Source organism: Poecilia formosa, unplaced genomic scaffold, assembly GCF_000485575.1.
Source record: "Poecilia formosa unplaced genomic scaffold, Poecilia_formosa-5.1.2 Scaffold89, whole genome shotgun sequence".
Classification (NCBI taxonomy): Eukaryota; Metazoa; Chordata; class Actinopteri; order Cyprinodontiformes; family Poeciliidae; genus Poecilia; species Poecilia formosa.
Genome location: NW_006800028.1, coordinates 2034820 through 2061829, shown reverse-complemented (window position 1 = coordinate 2061829; position 27010 = coordinate 2034820). Strand labels below are relative to the sequence as shown.

At 37.2% G+C, this 27010-nt stretch overlaps 1 protein-coding gene across 1 annotated transcript in view; it reads left to right on the top strand.

The window, feature by feature from the left end:
* The first annotated feature begins 5282 nt into the window (after window positions 1–5282).
* ghra (growth hormone receptor a) overlaps window positions 5283–27010 on the top strand; it is a 30924-nt gene continuing 9196 nt past the window's right edge. The window contains exons 1-4 of the mRNA XM_007557592.2: window positions 5283–5611; window positions 13821–13939; window positions 25713–25842; window positions 25939–26105. Coding sequence (XP_007557654.1) covers window positions 13825–13939; window positions 25713–25842; window positions 25939–26105 — 412 coding nt within the window. The 5' untranslated portion in view covers window positions 5283–5611; window positions 13821–13824. The remainder of the gene's footprint in view (window positions 5612–13820; window positions 13940–25712; window positions 25843–25938; window positions 26106–27010) is intronic.

Sequence of the window (27010 nt, the reverse complement as noted above, 5' to 3'; positions counted from 1 at the left end):
AGTCCAAATGCACGGTGCAGTCAGACATTTACATGGATGTAATCGAATTTGGACTTTTACTCGTGCATTTGAGCTGTTGTTTTTCCAGGGTGGATTGATCACACAGCTTAAAAAGTCAGTAAGTTTTAACAATGAGAACCATGTGCCTTGGTTGGAATTTATGCTGAATTCACACAGGGTTAGATTTATACACACAGGCTGAATTATGTACATACTCTCTGACTAGTGTTTGGATAAATGTTCCTCAGCAAGGTGTAAAGAAACTGCAAGCTTTTTCTAGCCATAATATTTTTATTTTAACATTTGACCTTTTTTCAATCAGAAACGACAGAGCTCATTTAAATTGTTTGTTATCCAGGATGGAGCTAAATTGTAGGCAGTTTTCCACTGAGGTCGAAAAGCTGTGAAATACCAACCTCTCAGACTAAATGTTGTTGACTTTGTGAACCAACTGGTTCACAAAGTTCAATCAGGCTTTCATATCATGATTTCTTGTATTTTTTTAATTTGGTTATTTCCAGTTTAATTGTAAGTTTGTTCCACAAGACCTTTTTTTTAAGTTGTATTTAGTTATGTTAAAGTGAAGCATATAAATGCAGCTGTAAAATAGCCAACTTGTCCGCTTGGCAACAACCCATATATCCTGTCTTCCCACCAGACAGGATAGTAAGTGATGTAAGTACAAAGTCACCAAGTCTCCATTGTAACATTCAGATGCTATGTGCTCTGGTAAAATTTGACAGAAAACACTGTCAGCGGGACTGTTTCTCCTCCAGAACCCCTGGGAACTTCATTACAGAGCACATCCAATATGAACCTCCTGAAATACTCTGAGATTTTAAATAAAAATGTGATGATCTATACTGGAGAACTGAACAGGAGTCATAAACAAGATAATGAATAAAAACATATGGCCAAATCAACAAAAAACCAGAGACTAACTATTTTCATGCTCAATTCAGTCCCTATTATTTATACTTTGACATTAGATAAGTAATTAAAAACTGTAAGGGAGGAAAAAAAAAACTTATCCAAGCACTGCTAAGGTGAAAATCCCTAGGTTTATTATTATCAGATAAGACTTATAGATTCTTAAACGTCTATTTAATACCCAAGTTCAGAAAAAAAAAAAACTAAAAATGGAGATAGACTGACTCCCTTCACAGAGGAGGAAACATTTCCAGGACCATAACCATTGAAGGTTATGGTCTGACATAAGACATTGAAGTCTTATGTCAGACAAGTTATTCTGTGAAATTTCATGAGCATTAAAATAAATCATGACAGGACCTTTAGATTAATAAATCTAAATCAGGACCTTTAGATTAAAAATGTCCCCACCACGGCACTCAAATAAGAAGTTTGAATTGTTTACAAATAAATTATAAAATCTATCAAATAAAAATTTGGCATAATGCACACGAACATTTTAGAAATATAAATCCAATATTTCTGCTGGATTAGTTTCAATATGATGACAACATTACAGTCAGTGGTAGTGAAGCTCCATTGTTGCTTTTACTGTGCAAACATATCACAGAAGCACAAAGCATGTGCTATGAGTGAACATACAAGTCCAGAATTAAGAAAGAAGTGGTCGTTATTAATCTGATGAACTTGGCTGTAAGCAGATCACAGTCTTCTACAACTTCTGTTTTTCACACCTCCGCCTTCTCTGTTCATCACTTTTTCTCTGCTAAGCTCTTCTTTTCATTAGACTTAAGTCCCTGATTTGTATTCTAAGATAACGGTCAAGATTAAAGTAGGCTTAGAGAAAAAAAACAGCATCATTTGCATGATGCTTTCACCGATTAAGCTAAGCGTCCCTCTTAATTGTGTTGTTTTGCACATGGTGGGGCTCTCATGGTGATACTCTGTAGATCCCATTCATACCAAGAAATCTTTCCAATTCGCTTCAATTTCCTGCCCACTTCACCTTGTCTAGTTTACAGCCCTACCCCTGGCATACATATGACAGGTTAGGTAATGCTATGATACTGGATTATGGTTCAGAACATTTATCTGTGAATGATTTTAAGTCCACCAGCAGCTGAAGAACATGTGTGTAACATGAAGCACACGTTGCTCCCTCCTGATTTTCTCAGTCGTTTCTTTCTCTGTGTGCAATAGAGACTACCACCTCCCTTTTCTAATCAAATAGCCAGCAAGGGCTTGACACAGATGTAAATTGCCACACTTCGACGTGAAACTGCCCTAAGTGCATTACAGGTGACTTGATGGGGTTGAGACAGAGGACACTCTTTTGTTGTGGAGGAAAGAAGAAACAGACAGCCTAGCGCAAATTACATTGCTGCAAAAAAGCATGCTTTGGCAGAAAACCAATAATGAAAAGATGGTTGTGACTTGTAAAGCCTGAAGCATCTTGCTTATGTAGCTTGGACTCTCTAAACCAAATTAACATTCAAAAACATGGTCCACAAATTAAATTTGGTTATCAGTCCTCATAAGGAGGTAACAAGGACCAAACAAATACAGCTTAGCAAAACACATTAAGAAAGCATTCCATATGTAATCTGCACTTAATTATGGCATATTCAGACTGGGATTCAGTCTTAAAAGAAATTATGCTATCTTAGATTAATTTTTGTAGGACAACACGTTCTGTCGATTCCCAACTGTTCCATGCTTTTTTTCCCCACAGCTCGCACTGTGGAACACTGGAGCCCCGTAGCCTTAAAAATGGCTAAAAGTGTTGATTAAAATCTGCTATTTGTACTGGGCTGATATTAAAAATTGTTTGATAACCTGAAACTGAAACATACAATCGAGAAGAAATCTGTAGTGAGGTAAATTATATCTCATATAAATCACTGAACGGTATTTTACCATGTAGATTCCTTTTGATTGGTACTATAGCAACAATACAAAGTACCAAGCATCCCAAGGAAAGTACAGCTCTAGTGAAACATAATTCCACCACTCCAGAGAATTCAGTGGGATCGGTCTGTGGGTCAGGTGCATTGTTCTCTTGTCACATTCAATACAGCATAAGTCCACATGATTCAGTAACGGATAAAGTGGTTCACTGCACGCCCCCATTCTCCTGGAACTGGAGCTATCTGTCACATAACTCCCTAATGAAAAGGGAATTCTTGGCCATTTAATGAGTGCAGACTAATAGCAAGTGTTCCTTTGTTGCAATATGAATGTCAAACACCTTTCGGAAATCAAATGAGAATAATAAGGAAGAAAACTTGACATAAACATTTAATCATAGAATTAGCCAATAAAAAAAAAAACAACACAAAAAATAACTTTGGGCTTGTTTTGTAACTGTAGGTCTGAATTGGAGATTTGCAGTATTTATGTTGTTTTGCGTCTCATAGGGAGTGTTTTATGTGATTTACAGTTGGAGGATTCAGAAATGTCAAACCATAACTTGTGGGCCTCGTAAATGAGAAGCGGGTGGGGATATTAAAAAAAAACAAAAAGATGACTCTCAGTGCAGACAGGGCAATAGCATTTCCTCACCATCACATCACAAATTATGTCAACACAGAATCTGTACATTGAAAAGTGGGGTGGAGGCGGTGAGGAGATCAAAACATACCTGCCTCGGGCAACTATCTGACTTCAGGGGAAGTTAGATTTATAGGTCACACATATCATTAATAAGGCAAACTTCATTTGCTTTAGCTTCATTAAGGCCATTGATTTTTTTTTTTTAATACTGATAGATGTTTGCCCTCAAAGGACTGACTGAACCTATTGAACTGTGTAAGAAAAACACTCACAAGATCCATGCAAAACAAAATATGCTGTTTCTTGACAAATAAAAACAACAATTGTGTGTCAACAGCAAGCAACAGCTGGAAACATTTCTTTTCTCTTATGTGCTCACGTGGTTGGGCGGGACCTCCATAGTGACCGATGGCTTTGGGTCAGCGGGTGGACAGCTGCTGAAAGCCGAAATTGTGGGCGAGCCTCTGGAGACATCGCATCTCAAACTGACCCTCCACGTGAGCCCATGGGAGCAAGTAGTTTGTCCTGCATCCATGTTTTGCAAGGAGCATTTTTATGTTTTTCTAAAAAGAAAAGGCTTTCTCTATTGCTACAAATCTGAACTGCGTTACACTGCAAAATTTTATTTTGCAAGGTGTAAGTAGTAGCCATGGAAACGATTAATAAGGAACGCAGCTTATTTGTTTTTAATGCTCAATATTCCCACAACCATATGCACTTCTGTAACTCTCCACCTAAATATTTTGATTACAGTTCAACTGATAATATTGGTTTTGTCAAATGCAACTTTTGGTCCTGCGGGGAATGCTAAGACTAATATGTTGTCTCAGAAATGAATATTTAGCCCATCAATTTGGTAAAATTAGTAAGTGTTGTACAACCAATGCTTGAGGAAATTTCTTTGCTGAGGCACTATTTCAGCTTGTATCCATGTTTACATAGTTTAGTGACAGGGCTAATTGCTAAAGTCAAAACTGCTGGCGAGATGGGATTCTTAGCATTACATACAGTTACAGTTTTCAGTAAAGTTTTCAGTATTAGTTTATTTGTCATATCGCCAGAAAAGATGCAACTTTACCAATGGTTTACTCAACAGGTCTAATGCTGAAGTCAAAATTGCTGACAAGGACATTTTTTATCCAGTCATTGCAAAGGTAAGGCTCATCTTTGCTGCAGTTGTTGGGGAATTAATTTGAAAACGTTTCAATAATATTTCATTTTAGTGCATTTATTTGTTTATTTATTATTTTTTTTTCAATATGTCAGGATAAACCAAACATGCGGAACGAAATTTTAAAAATTGTATTTATAAAAAACTTTAGCTACATGACTGCATTTTAAAATATACTTGAAATGTAACTGATTTATTTAAGAGTGTTTTAGATGCTACAAAGCCCAGCTTTAGAAACCTACACGAATAAAGTGCAGCAGTTTCAGTGGTTAAGCCCAAAAGTTGCTTTATCAGTGTAGTGTATGTTTGTTGTAATTGATTTATTTGGTGCCAAACACAAAGTCATTTTAAATCGCCAAATGTAGTCTACCTACTGGGCAAGATTAAAAAAAAATTTCTTAACTTTTTTTTTTCTGTTACAATCAAGTTTTAGGAGTTTAAGAAGAATCTGAACTCTTAATAATCTTTAGCATTCAGTTACTCTAATAATAGAGTTAATAATAATAATAATAATAATGAAACAGCATAATCCAGTCTTTGGCTCTTGCCACGAGCCTGCAGCTAAGGGAGCAAGCATTTTATTTTGGAGGTTTGGCCCAGCAGTCTGTCCCCTCGGTGGTCCTCCTCTCTCAGCAGACTTTTATAGTCGGCGGATGAGGGCGCCTCACCGCAGTTAGACACCCACATACTTTCTCTCTGCGCGTCCATTTGAACGAGACTAGATGATGAGCGCCAAATAAGACGAAACCCGTCCACAGGAAAAAAAAAGTTCGCTCCCGACTCAGTTTTTCGGTGATGTGAAAACCTCGAGTGGAGGAGATCGGTACAGGACACGGGCCGAAGGGAAAACTGCAGGATTCGTGCCTGTTGGAGCTCGCGCTGACCATCAAATGACCAACTTCTGAAAAGTCGATCTGGGCTGTTCTTGCAGTTTCTCAGCTCGAAACTTCGCAACAAGTAAGTTTGGTCCTGTTTTGAAAAACGTGCACAGCGAGTCGCGGTCATGCTTTAAATGCTCGTGCACGTCTTGGAAGTATCAATTGCCACAATTTCTCCTTTGCTTGTTACAAAATCTTTTCAAGCACTTGTTTAAACATGAATGCGGACAACCCTCTGCAGTTTGCAGAGAATAATATCCACTATTAGTGAAAGCTTATGTGTAGGACACTGAAACAGAAGATTAGCCTACTAAATAAGATTCGACTCTGGCCAAAAGTGACCAGCCATGTGTCGGTTTGATGGATGCAGACTGTTACCTTCTGAAAGTGTGTTTACAGCGCCTTGCTCAATTATTCATAGCCTTTCATATAGTTTCACATTTTGTCACATTTGAATCCCAAACTTCTATGTATTTTTATGTGATAGATCAACGCAAAATGAGACAATGTAAAGAAAATAGCACAAGGTTTTCATGATTGAGATACATACAGGTAATAAATTGTAGAACCACCTTTCAACATGTACCACAAAAATGTTTGTCCCTCCTTTTTTCTTTTTGCAAAATAGTTGAAGGTCTTGCCACATAATTGTAAGTCTGGACTTTAATTGGGCCACTATAAATGGACACATTTCCTTTGTATTTGAATACATTTTTGAAAACCGCCGTTGGATAATATTCAGAAATTGTTGCAATACTATTCATGAAATTTATGATTATAATCTTGATTGTGATCGCATTGTATTCTTGTCTCTTTACCTTTTTAAAAAAAAATAAAAATCTTGACCAGCCTCTGTGAGTTATAGCATCTCAACCACTAAAAATATACGTAGCAGTCATTAAGGGCACTCAGGGTTACTCCACATGATCAAATATATGACTGATATTAACATTTGACAATTGAAATACGTCATCCTATAAAGTGATACAAGGAGTTCTTGTGGTTGTGAAACTGCATGCAACCAGAATGTCGTAATGTTTAATATAATAAATGTGCTTTATTATATTATTTGGTTATCCAGATTTACATAGAATACCATGTTTGTCTAAATAGCATAGGTACACTGTGAAAAAAAGTAAAAAAGTCTGAAATTTACGGTAAAATACTGGCCTCTGTGGTTGCCAGAACTTTACCATATAAACACGGTAAAGTCTGTTTTATATTATACGGTAAAATACCGGCAAACTACAGCTGCCGGTATTTTACCGTAAATTAGAGATGTTTTTTTTTGTTTGTTTGTTTTTTTTAGAGTTTGAAATATTTGAAATGGACAATTTTTATTACGTGTCTACTGTCTGGTTTTATCCAGACAAATTTGATATTGTCTTGCAGGTCGAAGTGCATGCATTCACTTGTTGTTGGAGCTATTTGTGCACGAGAAAATAAGGCTTGTAGTTACACAGCAGCACTCACCAACGACTCGTTTAAATAGATGAGGCGAGAAATTTTACGAGACATTTGCTCCATCCTGCAAAAGCACATTTGTAACGTTCTACATCTGACGGCTCAACAACTCTCTGAAACCATTACATTTTACATACGTCCATTTGTGCCTCGCTGCCAGAGAACGGTTGCCAGGATGTGGCGAGAAACAGCTTCTCTAGAGCAAATTAAAGAGGCTGCATACCTGTGTTTTCTTATGGAAACAGAGGATTTCTTTGTTCTCTAGGGTTTAATTCTGCAGGTTTAACCATTGATTGTTCTTATTTTGTACAAAACCCCGAAACCCATTAAAACATTGATTTTTGTTTTCGCTTCTCAGCTGTTTGCTGTGTGCAAAGAACACGGCCTGGAATGGTGCAATTCTCCTGCTGTGTTATAATTTGTGCAGCACATATTTCCTCATCACTGGACTCACTGGCTTTTATGCGTTTAATGCACACGTCTTCCTTTTGTCCAGCATATATGCATGCGCCCCCGACCCCTCTTTTCCTCTCTTGCTTTTCATACACACAGACATGCGTGGTGTTTTGCAGATGTGTGACCCAATCCGCTTCCAGCCGAGGCTCATCTCATGCCAGTGTGCTGACTCCAAGTTTTCCACAGTCTCTTATGAAATAGGAGTAGGAGACATTAGAACCATCCAGTAGCCAGGCTTGAATGGCTTTGGAGCACACACACATGTAGACACGCTCAAGCTGAAAATGCACGCATACGGCCATATGGTCTCACAGTGACCACCTATATGTCCAAATATAGGTGCACACAGAGGGTGGTAAACATTCGTCAAACAGTCCATAGGCTGAAAGGAGCAGCTGCAGCTTGTAGGTCTTTTGTGTGAGTCAAACAGAAAGCCTGTTTATTTTAAAAAAGCAGCTGGTAGGAAAGAAAAAGGGTACATGTTTTTTTTTTATATATAGATAGGAATCTGGAGTGTGGAGTGCTTTTGCTTTCAACCCACTTAGTCTGATTCTCCTAAAATGAATTGTGCAACATTTAGAAATCACCAGAGTATCCGTGCGTGTGTGATTTGATCTCAGTATAAATAAAGGTCCATCTCAGTAAATTAGAATAAATGTTCCAATGAGCTTGACTTGTCAAATTAAAAGTACCTTTTGAAACTTCATTAAGCTCACATTTCTGTGTTAAAATATTTATTGGCCTCATGTAATATTGTCTTGATCTTAAATGGCCTGTTTTCATTAGCCGAAAGTGGAAAATCATCATGATTAAGTGAAAGAAAGGATTCAAAACATCAAGTCTGTTTGTAATTAATTTACATAATGTGTTTCATTTTGTGAATTCAGTCGCTGGAATAAATATTCTAATTTATTAAAAGCTTACCCCCTCCCCACGGTGTTGCTTGTGGTGACGCTTTTCTTCAGCAGGCACAGGGAAGGAGGCCACAGTCGATGCCAAGTTAAATCAAGTTGTCGCAGGACCACAACCCTAAACTTGTAGTAGGAGATACTATGGACCGGTTTAGATCGAAGCATTTTGTTGTGTCAGAGTGGCCCTCTAGTTCAGCCATCAGTTTAATTAAGAATTGATACTTGCCCTTCACAGATGCTTTTGAACAATCTGACGGACGTTAAAGACATATTTCCTTGAAAATAATAGCTTCTCCCACCTCTCTTTTTTTATAAATAATGAAAAAAATGAGAGGTGAAATGACACACACTGAGGTCGGCCTAGCATGTCCTTTAGAAAGTGTGAGCTACTTGGTACAAAATCAAGCATGAGACCAACAATGCATCACCAGTGTCTGTGTCTATCTTACAAACAAATGCCAGTGCATCCAACACACTGGTCACTGTTGATGTCAGCAGATCAACCGAAACTCTCTGTGGCTTTACAGTTTTACACAGAATTGATGTAACAGCAAAACCTCTGCAGTCTTCAGGTGTACTTGCCCCCTGCCTTTTTGGTATTGGTTTTACACAAATGTCAGCTGTTTACAAGTATTTACAAGTAAACATTTTGAGGGCCTGTTTTAAATGCACTGAAATAGTTGCTCTCAATTTTATTTTTGTACTCAGTTTCTACCTTGCAGATTAATTCTCTCAGTTCTTCATTGCATATACTTTGAATGATCGTTTTACAAAATGATCGTTTACAGCAACATAAACGAGGGTAAGAGAAAATTAACTGCAGTCTTTTCAGAACATGGGCTTTCTTGATTTGAATTGTGGGGAAGTGAACGGTTGAGCACGGAGCTGCATGAAGAGAGTGAGAGATCAGTGATAACGAATAGGCTAAAAGACAAGTATAGATGTTGGCAAAATGTTAGGGATTAGTCGATGCCTATTTGTGCTTGATATAATTTAAGCCAAGGGTGTGAAGTAGCTACACTGCAGGAAAAGCTGCCTGCTCAGCCAAGCTGAAAATTTACCCTGCTTATAAATAACAGAAGATTCCGTAAAGATTGTCATTTTAATTTCAGTGCTTGTCTCGTTAGAAGAAAACAGGCCAGGTGAGAAGGTGAAGAGGTCAAAGGAATGCTTTACTTATTTAATTAGAGTGTATCGATGAGTTTGTGTTGTTTGGATTATTTTGTTTTGATCTATGACATCAGCAAGTACATTTTAAATGTACTTTTGAAGAGCAGCATTAAGCTATTATAACAGGATGCTGATCAAGCTGTCATCTGTGTTTGGTGAAAAACACTGAAAAACACTAAAACTCTTCCATGTTAACAATTCACTCCTCAGCTTTTTTCTAATTTTGTGGGATTGACAAGTTTGACTTTTTTCAGCCTGACAACCAAAATGTCCTACTTCTCGTCCAAGATTTCACCCATTTGAGATGCTTTATGGCATCCGATTTAAATGGTCTTTATCCCATAATTACATTTAAATGCATTTCTAACAGGCTTTACTCAAACCTCAAATAGCTTGAGGTTTTGAAATGTTGGCTTCACTGGACTGGTAATAGAGTAATTAACAAGGTCATTCAAAATTTTTTCATATATTTTCTATCAATGCAGCAAGGTCTGATGACAAACTTTGAGCTTTACACGTCAGGGTGTACATCACAATAATTCTCTGCTCAGTGTCTTCCTTTCTTTGGTATGTGTGTGTATTGTAATTTCCTACTTCCATTACCCCAAATGTTAAAGTGATGATGATTTATAAGATAGCAAGTTGCAATGTTTTGCTGCTGTTTTGTGCCTGAGTTTGGAATATCTAACTTTGACAGTGACATGTCAATGTCTCTTATGATGCACAGCATTACTGCGTCAGCAATTCACAGTTCCCCCCTTCTGCTTAAGTAGAATGCAGGTGGAGTTCTTCTCTTTTCAAGAAACAAGAAAAGAAGTCCAGAACCTTCTTCTTACGCACTTGGCATCATCTTGTACTGGACGAATGAGAATATACACCAATGACTTCTAGTTTTACAATGTAAAAAATGAAGGTGTAGTCTCGTCAATGACTACACCTAAATGGATTAAAAAATATGTATATATATGATACCCAGAAATAGTATTTAGTTTGAAAATAGCTTCGCTCCTCATGCGTATGAACTAATTAAAAGTCCATTCCCATGTTCACTTAGTCATTTTATTTCTGTGTACTCAGGTATTTGAAAAGCGTTCAGTATGCACACAGCTTGCAGTTAAGATGTGCCCTCTGTTCTCTTTAGAGGAACCTCACATTGAACTCAGGCTTGCAACATTGCTCTTTGGGTGTGTTTGTGGTTATGTGTGCTTTTATTCTGTTTTTATTCAGTTAAGAGAATCTAACAGATTGAATGACCTCTCTCCCCCTGACCTTTTGATTTTCTTTGCTTTCACCCTTGTACCACCATCCTATTTATTCCTGACTCCCTCACCACCTCACCTCTCATCCGATTTGGAACAAACAGAGATGATTAATAGAAACTTGAGGAAACATGGCAGAAGCATGTTATTGGCGGCGAGGTGACAAGTCCAAAGTGTGCACAACGCCCGTGTATGTATATATGTATGTGTGTGTGTGTGTGTGTGATAGCGATGTGCTCATGTTGCATACATGCATGCATGTGTGTTTTATGAAAGCAGTTTTGGGAAAAGGGTTGACCTCATAAGTTCACCAAGGGAACCCAAGAGACTTGTGCTGAGCCGCCCTCTTTTCTTATTGGACCCTGCTGCTCTTCCTAGAAGTCTGAGAGCTTGTCATTGGCCTAAAGAGTTAGGGAAATGAGGGATAAATGTCCCGCCCTGGCAGGGCTTTCGCAGACAATTTCAAAGGATTAACATGAGGTGAAATGTCAGAGTCAAATAGCTCTTTGGGGTTAATTTAGTTTGGTTCTTCCACTCATGACACAACAGACTTTGAAAGAAGAGACAATGCAGAAACAGAGAAAAATGGTTTGATCGTCCTAATTGCCCTAATGGCGGTGCTTCAGCTGGAAGATTAAGAGAATAATTGTTTGAAGCATAAGTGAGGGGGAGACTGAATTATTCTAAAGAGACGAAGTAGACCAACGCAGAAACTGAGCAACATGTGAAGTAAGTGGGATATTCTACCCAGTCCAGATGAGCCTGCTGCTTGACAGCTTTCTGCCATGAATTCCTGCATTGTATAACTTGGCCTTCTGTGGTCTCTGGACACATGGAATTTAGACACATGCACATGCACAGGCACACACACACACACACGCACACATACACACACACACTTCAGCCTGAAAGTTTAATGTAAAGAATAAAGTTGTTGCCTAGTACAGAGAACTTTGATTCACTGTGAAAGTCTGAACATTCCTGCCAACATTTATTTTCAGTTGTTTAATGTGCCTAATGTTTTGTTTTTTTTCACAGTTTGGATAAAACCTTTTTTTTTTTTTTTGGATGACTTAGAATTGCATTGCTTATTAAATCATATAAAAGATGTCCAATGAGCAGGAGAACATAAGATTAAGACGAAAGCTTGTAGTGTCAGCAAGCATCCGAGTTGGGAAAAACACATGTAGAGGCATAAACTCAACATTCAGGGTAGCTGGCTGCCCAGCAAACGTGCAGCACAGCTGTAAATAGCTAAGGGTGTGGACTGAAGGTTTGGCCTATATTTAGAGGTTGGACTTAACTTCTAGAAGTTGTCCACCACAACATTCTGAATGACCAGGGAGAGTTGTCTGATGTTTTACACTATCTAACAACTTTTGGGGGAAAAAAAATACTAGTTTTGTTGGAAAGAATAGCCTGGGGAGTTGACGACGTTTGCAACAAGTGTGTATTTCCCTGCAGATTTGTTTCTTTATTGCTGCATGATGGCAGTCAAAAGACACACAACCCCTTTTACACTAAAAGACAGCCTAATACAATGAAAACTTATTAAAATTAGTCTAAAAATATAGGCTTAGTTGTACTTGCAATGTGTCAACCTAGAAAAAGTAGAGTAAAAATGTCTTCTAATTTTTAATTGTCCTATTCTTAGCTTTGGTCCACTCAGACTGCAAACAATTAGACATTGCTAACTGCAATGTGTTTTGGTCATTTCAGCCTTGTGACCATTTTTTATCTTTGCAGTTTTACTCGTTTCAAAACGGACATTGGATGTTTTATTTATTTTATTTTATTATTTTTTACCAACTATAATTCCATTAATATTCACATGTTTTGTGCCTACATTTGACCAACTTTGAGTGTCAGTATTTTAAAAATAATATTCTCTGTCTATTACAGTCATTGTCTTGCTTTATTCAAGTGGTGTTGATTTATGACGAGCTCCAACTCTTTAAGTTGGATGGTCTTCTTGACATAACACTAATATTTAGCTCCATTACCAATATTGGGTGTAATATAAAAATATACAAAAATAAGATTAAATTGAACTGTACATTAGACATTTGTTTTTTTTTTTTTTTGGAGATTTACCAACCAGACATTTCCTAACCATGACCTTGAGATCTGAGTTGCTGATTTGGATTTTTAACTCTTTATTTTATTTCTTTCCTCTTTGAACTGCAGAAAACTTATTAGAGTCTATCGAGGAAATACAGGCAGAGTATGATCTACTGATATTATTTGTCTCCATACTTAATCAGGATTACTGAACAACTACATGATATATAATTGTGATACTACTGACACATTGAATGTTGTTAACATCCAGAAACTTTGAGCATTCACACAACACTGGAAGTCAACAGACTATTCTTTTACTAAAAGAATATTGATTTATAAATCACATTGATAATTTTTTCCAAGACTTGAAAATTGCTGTTCATTCCGATGCCTCATCTAATCTGACTGGTCAAAATGTTTTGCAAAGAGGAATGGGCAAAAGTTTTAGTCTATACATTTTTGAAAACGTGCATGATCTCAGCTCTCCAAGGTGTGACCCCTGAAGGCTGAATATAAATGGACATCATACTTTTCAAGGAATTTGGGGATTTAATTTTTATGTATTTTTTAAACTTTTTATTATTTCCCTTCAACTTTGCAGCAATCAGCTGCTTTGAACATTGAAGTTTGTGTTTATTTTGACAAAATATTAAACATTAACTTTCCTGTTAAGGTAAAACACACACACACACACGCACACACACACACACGTTTAATTAGGACTTTCAGAAAACAGCATCATAGATTAGTCTTTTAAATTCTGAAGAAACAAAAGCCAATACTTTTACTCCTGTTGGGCTACACCAGCTAAAAATAAAATTAAAAAGGCAACCACAATTTTCACTCTCAGGGAAGCAGAAAACAGAGAGCAAGTGGGAGAAGGAAGGTTAGTTTCACATAGACGTGTCATCGTGATGTTTAACTGATATTTACAATCTCTGCGTTTGTCCCTCTCTCTTTCCAGCATCATGGCTGTCTTGCTCTCCTCCAACCTTTGTCTCATACTCCTGGTTTCTGCTTTGGATTGGCTGCCCACTCCTGCATCTGCATTTCTCATTGACTGGGACCGCACAACATCATCAGGTGAGTTACTGGTGTTTCAGCTTAGATACTCTGGAGGAAATGGTACGATGTCAGAACGAATTGTTCTTCAGTCAGTTCATCAGATTGTCAATGTGTGCTCTATCAAATATTAACAAATGAGATTCGATTTTGTGCTCAACGTGCTGTTGACACCTGCTATCAAACCTTATGTCAGACATCAGTTGCAGAATGATGTGTTTGCTTGGATGCATGTGGAAAGGTTCACTGTTGAGCAAACGTTGCACTTTCCCGACTTGTTGGTGATCAATAGTGCTAGGGTAAACATATCGTTGGAGCTGTGCTGTCAAAGTCCAGGGACAGAGCAATGCACAATGTTCAGCCAACTAATCTGGTTGTCACTGGATCATTTAAAATAATTAGGTTAAAGAATGCTTGGGCTGGCTGGAGATGGGGACCAGATTTTATGTACTTTTCCACTTTCCATCTTTAAAGCCACAAAACTGTTAAAATAAGAATTTGTAAATGAATGGTGAACCGTGTTTTATGGATTTTTAAAAATGAAGGTGCGACATGAACAGAAAAAGTGCAGTGGGTCTGTGGAGAGACTCTTGTTGAAATACCTTTACATATACTTTGATGACCTTCGAATAATGTTTAGTTATTGTTTCCAGACTATCTGCATTTGCATTCTTTAGATAAAGGCCATGTTTTCAAAAGGTTTCAAATGATCTTATATTGCAAGGATATCAGTCAGGAGAATGGTTCAAAGTATTCCACAGCATTACCTGCATACCACGGGACAGTGAAGACAGTTACCAATATTTGCAGAATAACAAGGACAAAAGTCACATAATGTCCAATGGACCTTTTTTTCAAAATCATTGAAAAAGCAGGAACTGATCGACACTTCCAACAAGGATGTTTTGTCATCTGCATGTGACTGAATATGACAGCAAGTTCTCAGACTCTGAGTTGTCCTCAATGTCTGATAAATTTGAAAAACCTTTGCAAGGCTCACTTCACAAATATTGCCACATCAAGATGTGGGATGATGACAGATTTCCACCAAAGAAGACTGAAAGGTGAAACTTAATCCAAAAGTACTTCGTTGTATAACGAAGTACTTATATAAGATGTTAAAAATAAAAATAACATCTTTATTTTTCAGTTAAATTTTACTGTATAAATATTACATTACATGTGGAAATCATGATTGAAAGGATGTACCATTATCTCATTTTGTTGACATTACCAACTGCTATCTGCCCCTGGCAGCTAAAGCAGCTTCTGTTGAAATTGGGTAAAATACTAGAACTTTGGCAGCACTTGTTTATTTAAGCTCCACCTCTGCCAGGACAGCAATTCTCACAGCCAAACAGTGGCAACTGCAAAATATAAATCTGTTCTAGGGTGTCTGTATTACTTTCTCGTATGGAAATGGAGTTGGCAGCTGTTTCTGACTCGTTATATATGAAGCGTACTTGTTCAAGAAGGATTACCAACCAGTTTCTCTCCTAACCTGTATCATTCAAGAACCTGGTCCGTGGGTGTCATTTACATGATTTGCTCATATTACTACTTAAAAACACAGCCTTTAAATCTTCCTTTTAAACTAAAATCTGGAAAATCCGTTTACAAGTAAAATCTAATCTTTTTCTTAATGAATAGATTTCAAAAAAGTAACAGAGTTTTCTCTGTTTGCCTCAGAAATAATGTGAGGCTTTTTAGTTATTTTATGTGTTAGATTCATTCTGCCAAAGACAAACATAGAGCTTTGTCTTACACTGAAGGATCAGCATTTCCTTTGAGTAAATAGCATCGACAGCATTTAGCAGCTAAACAAAAGTTGTTCTTTGAACGGGCATTCAGAGAAGTCGGGGAGAATATCATTAGGCGACATCTGATCATTGTTTTTATTGATTTGTGCTCATCACGTGTAAATGATTTCTCATTTTGCTGCTGAAACATCTGTCTGGTGTTCCCTTTTGGAAGGAGCACACAAATGTCAAGAGAAAGCATTCCCTTGTGGGAAGCTACGGCATCCCACAAGGGTTGTTAATGTTATTAATAGGCTAGTGCTGTTGGCAACACAGTGCAATTTAGTTCTTGTGTTTCTTTTTTACGTTAAGCTATTACAATATTGTGTTTTGTAGTAGTATTTTCTGGTTTGTATAGAAGGTCTTTTTTTTATTATTGGTGATTTGGTCATATTTTTCATGGCAGCGTCTGACAAAAAAAACAACCCTTTTCGAGTACACTTCTTTGTGTACTTTGGGTTTAGTGAAAAACAGCTGCAGACATGCCACTGGAATCCAGTGGAGATAGCCAGAGCACATTTAGTCTTCTTCTGCACTCTATAATTCAGCTCCTGAGTGGGGCACCCTTTCATAAGTGTGTTTTTATCATTATTACAATTTGCTGACAGATACAGTTCACTTTTCTCAAATAGTTCCCAGCAGGGGTAAAAAACAACAACAAAAAAGACTTCAATGTGTTGGTCTTCCTGCAGATTTTGCTCAAAGAAACTAAGCTGTTCCCCGTTCCAAAGGGTTCCTGAATTGCAGGTTGTTACGGTAGATCAGCATAGACCAAGTGAAACACTGTAGAGAGGAATATAATTTTACAGCTACCCTATTAGTGTTTATGTTAAATGGCTTGTGTTAGGTAAGGCGTAACATATTTCAACAGTGATTAAGAGTATAACAATTTAAATAATTACATCAGTTGATGTTGTTTATTTCTACTGCCACCTGGTCTATAAAAAGAAACACACACACAAAAAAAACACACAAAAATTAAAAATTAGTCAATAGCTTATGTATTTTCTGCACACATAGTACTATTTCACAGCACAGTCAAGCAACTATGTTACCTTCAGCTTTTATAAAAAAAATTGCTGTATATCAAAGGTAGCTTAACATTCTCTAAAACAAACTGCTGATGGCTTGACCGGCCCACCTCCTTCCAAATTGTTTCCAGAGAGCACTGCAGTAATGCAGTCCTGGTCTTCCTCAACAACCGTTAAAACATTTGTAAACACAAAGCAGCCGGCGATAGCAAGAACAAACACAGACAGCCTACATCTTTTTCAAACTACCAGAACAGCATCCTATACTGACATTCATTTACAGCCTTCAGGTTCACTCTCTCCTTCTCTCTCTGTGTCTCTCTCTCTTTCTCTCTCTCTCTCTCTCTTTCTCCACATATGTGCATGTCTGCATGAAACCTTTTTTTGTCTCACCTGTCAACCAAAATGGTTTTCTTGGGAATGTGCCTCTTGTCGTATCAGCCACAAAACAAGCAAAGAGTAGATATTTGGAGATGCTTCTATGCAGTTAAAGGTTTACCAGAGTAATTATAGGCAGTGTTCGTCTCTGTCTTCACAGCCTACTTTTTTTTTCCTTAGTGTGTCTTCCCTGATCTTTTCTTGTCTGAGTGTCTCAGGAGGATTCACAGACTGGTCCCACTGAGTGAGGCTGTGGTCTTGGCTACATTGGTGGTAATCAGTGGTTGCTGTGCAGAGGTTTTGGTTTGGTGTTTCTTGTTCGTTCACAAAAACCTTCCGTTACATCTGCTTCAAGAACGAGCCTTGAGTGTGACGAACAAACACAGAGCTGGATGTCATGGCCAGGAAAACATATAATATATGAGAAAGTTTCAAATCAACAATCCAGTTTAGAAGATAATACTTATGGGGAAAGAAAACTAATTAAATAGAAATCATTAAAAGGTAATAAAATTTAGTTGATAAGCTAAACACAAGTTCTCTTAAGCAGTGTGGGACATTATGGATTACAAGTAAGCAATTAAATTTTGTCAAGTAGCAATTTATTAATGTACAACCATATTTTCAGCACTACTTGATTTGAGAGTGGCAGTATGTTAGAGTGCAACTTAAAGTTAAGTTAAAAATATAGCACATGGTTCTGCGACAGACTGGCGACCTGTCCAGGGTGAACCCCGCCTCTCGCTCTCTCTCGTTCGCTGGAGATGGGCACCAGCACCCCTCCTGACCCCACTAAGGGACAAGAGTGTACAGAAAATGGATGGTTGGATAGGATAAAAATATAGTTAAACTTACACTAATGGTTGCAATCTCTTGTCCATTTTGTGATGCTGCAGAAAGGGTGAAGCTTGATGGGTCACATGTATTATCTGTCTTACTGAATTTTCATAACTTTGTTGTAATGTCTTTCCTAGTCTTTTGATACTTTCTTTCAATAACTGCTAATTTTATCTTTCTGACAAATTCAGCTTACAGCATGTTCAGAGAAAGTCATTTTTCAGTTTTTTTCCCTTTTTCTCCATACACAGCTTATAAGAAGAAAAGACAAACATGCATATTTATTCAATTTTAAGATTTTTTTTACAATTGCACTTACCCTAATTAAGTGCAATTAATTAGTGCGCTGTATTTTTAGTGAAATCTAAAAATAGGTATCAGTAACATAAGGAAGAAAACATTATACTGAGTTAAACAGAACCCGATTTATGGCACAACTCGGTGTGTATTCGTTTTTTAATTTCTTGGGATAACAAGTTGGGTCTCACAAAGTCATGTTGACTCATTTGTGACTCATGGATCTCATGCTGAGTGTGAAGACACAGTCTTAAAAAGCTGAATTTTACACACTTCTTGTCACCATGTTAAAATATCTGAAGCCTAACTTATAATGACGAGAAATGGGATAGTAACTATATTGGTTTAGTGGTATTTAATGACTTTAGAGGAAATAAGAAGCATGATTATTTCCAGCTAGTATATTTCTTGAGCCTTTAAAAGCTTAAAAGGACACTGTAAAGGCAAACAGAGCAAAGTTTGCACTTGACTTCAAAGCTCGAAGCATTGTTGGAAATCATCGAGGATCAATGGCGGCAACAGCTTGTTATCCGGTGGTCCTGTTTCATTGCTGGTAAGAAAGGCAGGATGCATTCACCGAATTAAACAATGGCACTTTGAAATTCTTTACCTGTTTTTGTTTTGAAGGTGTATATTCAGCATGAGGCAGTGTGCAAATGTTGGCAGTTATTTATATCCCCTGTTGACATACATTTATTATATCATGTTCCCTTCTGTCACCTTTATCCCCCTTTACTCTGGCCTTCTTCAAAGTTCTGGTAGATTATTATTTTTTATTATTTTTTTGCTACAAACACAGCTTCTGCTCCAAATGTAGTTTCCAGACGGCACTTTCTTCTTTCCTCTGAAGAAGAAATTAAATTCCTCTTTCGCTGACCTTCTCTTCTCTCTCCCAGCTGGCATATAGCTTGGTTTCCTCTGAGTTTATTGAATGTTCCTTTTTGAAGAAGAATGAAAAAAATGTGTGCACATAATGTAGCATTTTTCCCTGTTTGTTCTTTTGTAGCAAAACATGCATGTGTGCAGTGGTGCAATAACACAGCACTTGGCCTGTCCTTCCTCACAAGCACTCTTAGCACAGCGCCGTCCTGTGCTAGCAATTGTTCCATCTGGTTAGCTAAATTCTGATATTCATGCTCAGATTTAGAGGGCTGAAGTATGAAAACATCTGGCATGGATGATGTGGTGGCAGTGCAGATTCCAAATACCTCGCGTCTGAACCAGCCCCTGGCTCGTCTAGACCATTTAGGAAAATAACCACTGGGTGTGGAGCAATAAAACCTATAAGTACTTCAAGTAGTAGAATGTGAAAAATACTTAGCATTTGTTAGACATTGGCTTTTAACTTGTTATTCCATAATTTATTTTGGCTAACAGTCCATTAACCAGGGTTAGTTAGTTTTTCAGTGTGGTACAAACTGTTGAAGAGAAAGGAAACACATTAATTGCCTTGTTGCTGAAGATGTGATATATAAATAAATAAAAATAAATTGAATAAATGGCTCTGGTCAGATCAGACCAGGTTAGTCTTTCAGCCACAAAGCAAACATAAACATACATCCAGAACCACAAAAGAATGGTTAAGAGCAAAGCTTGTTTCTGCTGGAATAATCTAAACCCACATCTGACTCTAATGGAGAATTAGCACTAAGATGCTTTCTGTACAGTTTCACTGAGCTTGATCTATGTTGTAAAGATTAGACAAAAATGTCTCCAGATGTGTAAAGCTAGTAGAAACACCATGGTTCTGCAAAGTCTTGATTCATTTATCATTTCTTACTTAAGTTGATGTTGGGAATATATGTTCAGTATTTGTGCACAAACATTTTCATATCAAGATGTTTATGAGTGATAATATTTTTTTGCAAACCTTTAATTGAACAAAGCTGATAATACATATTGGGCAGCACATATTATTCTACTGATGGAAGGACTCTGTTAAGAGTAGTGCACACTCAATCCCTTCTCTCTAAACCTTACTACAGTGTTTAGGACCCAATGTCTAAACCACAAAAGTTCAAGATTTTGCCATATTATCGAGCCCAGTGTACTCTCTGCAGATACTCCAGTGATAAAGTGAGTTTGTGTCTCAGTTTAGAAGACAAACTGAGTAACTAAAAGCAGATGAAGTTAGAATTAAGTAAGGAGCAAAGCTTAGAGAGAATCTGCCACCTCTAACTGCTCTTCTCTTATACATTAAAGTGCAACCATTGTAATAAATAATTATGTCCAAATTAGTTATTGGTGAAGGTTTGTAAATATTAAGCAGTCTGCCATTATGTAAGCGTCTTCTAAATATCTTAGCTTTAAGGCTTGTGAAAAATGTCAAGGAACAACAAATCTGCTCTCTGCTTTCTTTTGTTTTGCAGTTTCGTTTTATGGGTTTTTGGTGAACTGTTTATGGCTTCAGTTTTCATCTATGATCAATCTTTATTACCTTATTGGCTTAAATACATCGTCTTAACCACATTTGTTATTCATGTGAACCTTTTTGAATAACTTACAAAAATACCAACTAAAAGTACAGTTTTAAATTCAGTGCAACATCAAAACATTTCTTGCATGTCAACATAGAATTGCAGTTTTAGATCCGTTAAAATGAAAGTTGAGAACAAATTAGTTTCTTGGATTTTATTCCAGACCATCAATAATTTTGTTTTAGTGTTACAGTGTATGTTGCACAATGACAAATTTATTCTCTTTTGCAATCTCATGCTTTCTTACATTTGGCTATCATTGTGCACACATTGTCAATCTGACCTTTGCCCTCCATCTCTTCCCATATCTTCCAACTTCAGCTTAATTCTGAAAAAGAGGTGGAAATGTAAGTATTCCAACATGTCATAGGCCCATTAAGTCCCTCGTTACAGGTAAATATTATAAAGTAGGGTATGGGTGAAGTAGGATAAGTCCATTCACATTTCCCCATCTTTTTAGTATTGTTTTCGAAATAGTACTGGGACTGGAAGCCCAATTTTGGCTTTTTACTGGATTTTTAAGCCTTAATGGCTGTGGCCTGCATCATTTTCAGTGGATGGTTTCCTAGCTCCTCTACATGACCTGGTGATGGGTGGAGGAGAGGCTGAGAGCTGTTTATCAGTCTGTGCAGCCTGCGAAGCCTTCAATAACAGGCAGAAACATATGGACAGAGAGGATGGGGGGGCTGCACACACATACACACACTTCTGCACAAAATTAGCTGTCTTCCCTCAGTTGAGGGCTTTCAGCTGTGGATCATTTTAATGGCAACTAGCAAGAACAGACAGAATTTAGCTGTCCATTACCTAATCTCACAAATAGTCCTACATTTTGCTGGTCAAAGGTGAATAAACCCAAGCTAAAAGAAGTAAAAAAAAAAAAAAAAAAAGAAAGAAAATAAAGACAAAAACTTCAACATTTACATGAAAATGAATTAACAGCCTGAAGAAACAGCACAATAAGCAGGTTGAAAAATGAGAAGAGAGGGTTTGGAAATTAGACTCATATTATTGAAAGTTATTCCATGTGTTGTTACATAACCTTTTATCTCTGGTATGTTTCAGATTTTACTGACATCCAGCTGACATGAAAAAAAAATTAAACAGGGTCCTAAAGCCTCACTTCACTAGTTCACCCGTACAGTCTTGGTTGTTTTTAAAGGATATGTGTCTTCTTTTACAGCTTTTTCTTTTCTTGTACCTCAAAATATTTTAAATAATTTCCGTGATCAAAATCAAGAAAAAAAAAAGACAGAGAGAAAAAAGAGAGCACAAAGAAATTATAGTGCGAACATGCTTCAGGTGACAAAAATTCACAGCAAATGGCACTAAGAGCATAAGTCATCCACACAAGAGATCTTAAAGAGGACTATTATGAAGGCTGGTAAAAACCAGCCCTTTGTTCTACGCTTTGCTTCGTACAAAGAGTCTGGACTCCTGGCTATAACGATTGCTTCCTCGGGATGTGGACTCTGTTGAAGTTTTAAATTTTACCCAATCGCTAATATTTAACTGTGATGTATGCAATGTGGCAGTTTGACCCAACTGAATGGCTTTGTTCACTTCCTCTGCTGCCATTGCTAAAACTACAGGCAAACAACAATTCTTCTCTTGCTGTTCGCTGATTGGCCCGGTTGAAATTTTGCTGGAGAAATCCATGTCAATGGGAGAAAGCCCAGGCTGAGCAGTGAAGATATATTAGAATTGAGTAGGAAGGCAATGGCCAGGCTAGATATTATATATTTTACAATTACATAGTGCCACTTTATAGCACATAAGTAAATCTGTTACATTCTGTTGTTATGACAATGCTGTATATTTACTGCAATAAACATGACTTAAAAGAAGTTTGACTTCTCATCATAGCTGTATCTTACTTCTTGAAATGTAAAAACAGCATTCCTTGTGCATAATTATTGGGAAAAGCCAACATATCCCGAAACACTCTTTCCTGTCCAGTAAATGCTTCATCATTGACAACGTAGTTGAAAAATGTCCACGCTATTGCAAAAGATGACACATGACATAATTTTATCAGAAACCAACCACGGCCAGAAGCTGTAGGATTTCTGGTAGAGCTAAAAGAATAATCAGCAGAGTTGTTCAAGTTTCAAGGAGAACTCAGGCAGCTTCAGAAAGACCTGGAAATAACAGATATCATTTTTCTCACATTAAAACTGTAAGTAATGCATTTAAGTGTAATGATCTCTACGTACACTCTGTGCAAGGCTCCACTGCTGAAGAAAAATCATGTTGGAAGCTTGTTTAACATTTGTGCAGATGATTTGGACAAGCCAATGATAGCTGAATTTTTTGAATGTTTATGCTCACATATTTGGAGGAAGAATTCTTCCACATGCCAAAATTGAGGTTTGTAAGTGGGAACTTCATGGGGTCAGATGTCATTCAGCATGGTACTTGCAGACCTAATATCACTGAAGGGAGTGTGCAGAAATTACATACTTGATAAAAAAAAAATTAAATGCATTTTTTTTTCCTTTTTCCATGCCACCAATCACAAAAAATCCCTTTAAGATACCCCCAGTAGACATTGTTGATGCACCCACTAATTGACATACTTCCTGTTATAGAAGGTGTGACTCAAAAAGTTATTTTTGTTTCTGAAAGATGTGCAATAACATTTTTGTGTTTCTTACTTTTAAGATTTGTTAGTTTTCTGACTCCAAAACAGGATGACGGATGCAGTACAATAAATCTTTGGAAGCTAATTTACTAAAGGGGTTCAAAAGAGAGGCATTGGAAATTAGATTGAGGCTTTATTTTGTATGTTTTTCCAGGTGTTTTTTGCATAACGTTTTAACTCTGGCAAACTGCACACTGTATGGACACACTGCTGACTTAAAAAATGAAAACAGATTCTCAAAGCATAACTACACCGTTTGGCCTCTGCACTCAAGCTAACTTATACAAAATTTTGTTTACCTTCACTTATTTCCTCCATGGACAAACAGTTAAGAGTGGTGTAACACAAAATAATGTAGGCCTTTCTTGAAGTATTTAAACCTAATATCATATTCTGTATATGTTAACATGCTTATTACTCTATCTGAACCATTTCTGTTGAAAAGACCTCATTTGCACACATTCTCTGTAAAAGGTGTTTTCTTGATAGCAGCTGGAATTTGCAGGGACGAGGGAGGAAAGTACGATTCGGAAAATCATTTGGAACCGCGTGAAAAAACACGACGTGAAGGAAAACGGGGAATGAGTATGAATTTTGAAGTTACTCTGACATTGGACTGCAAGTGGTAAAAGTAGTTAAGCGCTGATTTTTATTAGTGAGGAGTGTCTTTGTTGTAAAGCCCGAGGATTAAAGTGTTTGTGTGTTTATATTTACTGTGCAAACACATGGCTGGTACCCAATTTAGCATCTTCTTGTGTTTTATGTTGAAAAGCTTTGAAAACGTGGAGAAAGTTCTGCAGAAGTCTGTCTTTCTTTAATTTCTTGCTAATGTTCCAATTTTACTTGTGATTTATAATTCTGCGCAGAGTTAGCAGAAGGAGCATAGACTGAGTAGAGCAGAAATCGATGATACACTCAGCGGATTATTTATGGCTGCACCAAGGCCTGAAACTCCCAGCTGGATGAGAAACCGGCTCTCTGGCAGGAGTGGGTAGAAGATTGTTGATGGTGAGTGATGAGGTGCCAAGGGAGAGATGAAAGAGGCTGAGTAAAGGACCTCAAGGTCTGTGTGGACGGATCAAGGGCTGGTGACTGAAATTTGATCCTACTCGCACATCAGCAGTTTGTATTCCTATACATCCACGTTTGGAGGGTAGACTTACCCTCTGTGTTCTGCTCGTTCCACCTACCGTTTGCCTCATCACACCTTTCATCAGGTGCTGGTTGGCTTTCCTCAGTCGCTGAAAACAATACGCTGATGTCCAAATGCCAGCATGTCAAAAGAAAGTCACTGTCACATTAGATACTACATGCAAAGAAGCATTCTGATTTGATGCTTCTTATGTAGGATTGAACATGGTGTTTTTTTCCTCGTGTTTTGAACAGCTGCTGGCTGGTATTGGATAATAGCTTTGAGTATTGGGAACTTTACAAAAATGTCAAACTCAATATTGATACTAGAAAAAAATATTCATTACTCAATGCCATTTTCTGTATTGTTGCAACATTTTTGGAGGCACAGGGGTTTTTCTACTTAAGAGCTAATATGATTAGTTACAATATCGCAATATTTAATACACTTATTAGGGAAAAACCAATAGATGATAGGGGGAAAAATCGTCCTTCTTTTGAAAACTAAATTAATTTAAGTGTGTCACTTCCCTGTTTGAGAAATCTGTAACAATTTACTTCAGGAAATCTTGTATCATTAGTTGTGTCATTACTTTATTATGATAGGCTTGTCTTTTATAATAAATAAAAGCCTCTGTGTACTTCCATTTTCCTGTCAATTTGATTTAGTTAAAGCTTCACTTCTAAGATGACAAATAAAGCATCATTCTATATTAAAATAAATTGGGCTTCAGATCAAACATGGATCTGGCGCTTCCAAAACATTTCTTTACTGTGTGAACAAAGGTATATCAAGGTGCACATTTCTTTACTTCTGGTAGTTTTTCATAAAATGTATGTTTTTATTGATGGCTAAATCTCTACTGTAGCAGGGTAGTTGATATGAGTTCCTACATTTTTCTGCTCCAGTTGTCAACTTCAGTCTGGCTCCACTAATTTACCTTTGTTAATATTTGCCTCTTTCTTTAGGCTTTATTTAGTTGTATAGCCTCCAATGCCTATGCAACTAAAAGAATTGCATAGGCAATTTCTTCCAAACCTGCTACAACCAGCACCACGTATGGTGACTCTTTGGAAAGTCTTGCATAATTTAGGTTCCAGCAATATTTAATTTCATTGTGGGATTTCTGAACCATTTTTTTTTAAATGAATAAACCACCAACCTTCCTGACACTGGGTTTTTCCTCACTGATTTTGCAGCTACCCTTGGACCTCACTTCACAGACTGCATCTCAAGGGACCAGGAGACTTTCCGCTGCTGGTGGAGTCCAGGCAGCCTCCAAAACCTGTCCTCTCCTGGAGCACTGAGAGTATTTTACCTAAAGAAAGAGTGAGTGCAGCTTTAACACTGATTTATGTGCGCATGTCGTAAAACTTTACTTTACAGCTACCCTTTCTTCTTTTATCTTCATTTTCTCTTGTTCAGTTCCCCCACCAGTGCATGGAAGGAATGTCCCGAGTACATCCATGAAAACAGAGAGTGCTTCTTTGATGCCAACCATACATCTGTTTGGATCCCCTACTGCGTTCAGCTTCGTGGCCAAAACGTCACTTATTTCAATGAAGACGACTGCTTCACAGTGGAAAATATAGGTTTGTAGTCAGTCTGTCTTCACAAGTATTTTTTGTTTGTTTGTTTGTTTGTCTTTGTTACAAACAAACCATTAGGAAAATCATCTCCAGAGCTGAAGTGGACATTTTTGTTGATGACAAAAACTGTAATCAGGATTGTTTTGGGTTTTTTTTTTTGAGGCAAGCTATTGAGGGACTTCAAACTGCCTTTGTCATATCATTTAAATTCAGTATTTCTATCCTAGAAGGAGAACTTATACGTTACAGAAATGGATGTGGGCATTTAGCTTCCTTACAAGCTTTTTTTAATGCACGGCATATACTAATAAAACTCAAGCCCATGCCAGACCTTTTTTATATAAATAAGGCTTTTGGTAATGTAGGACTATGGAATATTGTAACAAATGTATGAACTACAAGTACTGTTGACTGTGGTGACATTATTTTTTAGGGGTTCAACATCTTATTTAAAAGTGTCACTTTAAGAACATCACTTATTTTCATATTGACTTCTGACTTTATTTTCTTTTACATGTTGATGTCCAACTTTATATCTGAACTGATGAAATTTGAACTTTCTGGAAAAATATGTTTTCAAAGCCATTTATCTCCCACCTTACATTGTTTTGGCAAGAGAAAACTGACCACATGCGTAAAGAAAGTGTGTAACATTTAATCTTTAACACATACCAACATAGTGAGATCTCAACGTCTCTGTAAGGACTTATGTACATCTTCTTTTCAAAAAGACTTTATGTTTGACAAGCATTTTACAGTGATCCCAGATTTCTCTAAGAAATGTGTTTTTTTTTATATTGTTGATACTTCAAATTGTGCTAAATTTTCTGTAATTCAGCTTTTAAGAAGGAATTTTGAAACTGGTCTTCATAAAAGGCTTTATTCATCACCACAGAATTTACTGGAAC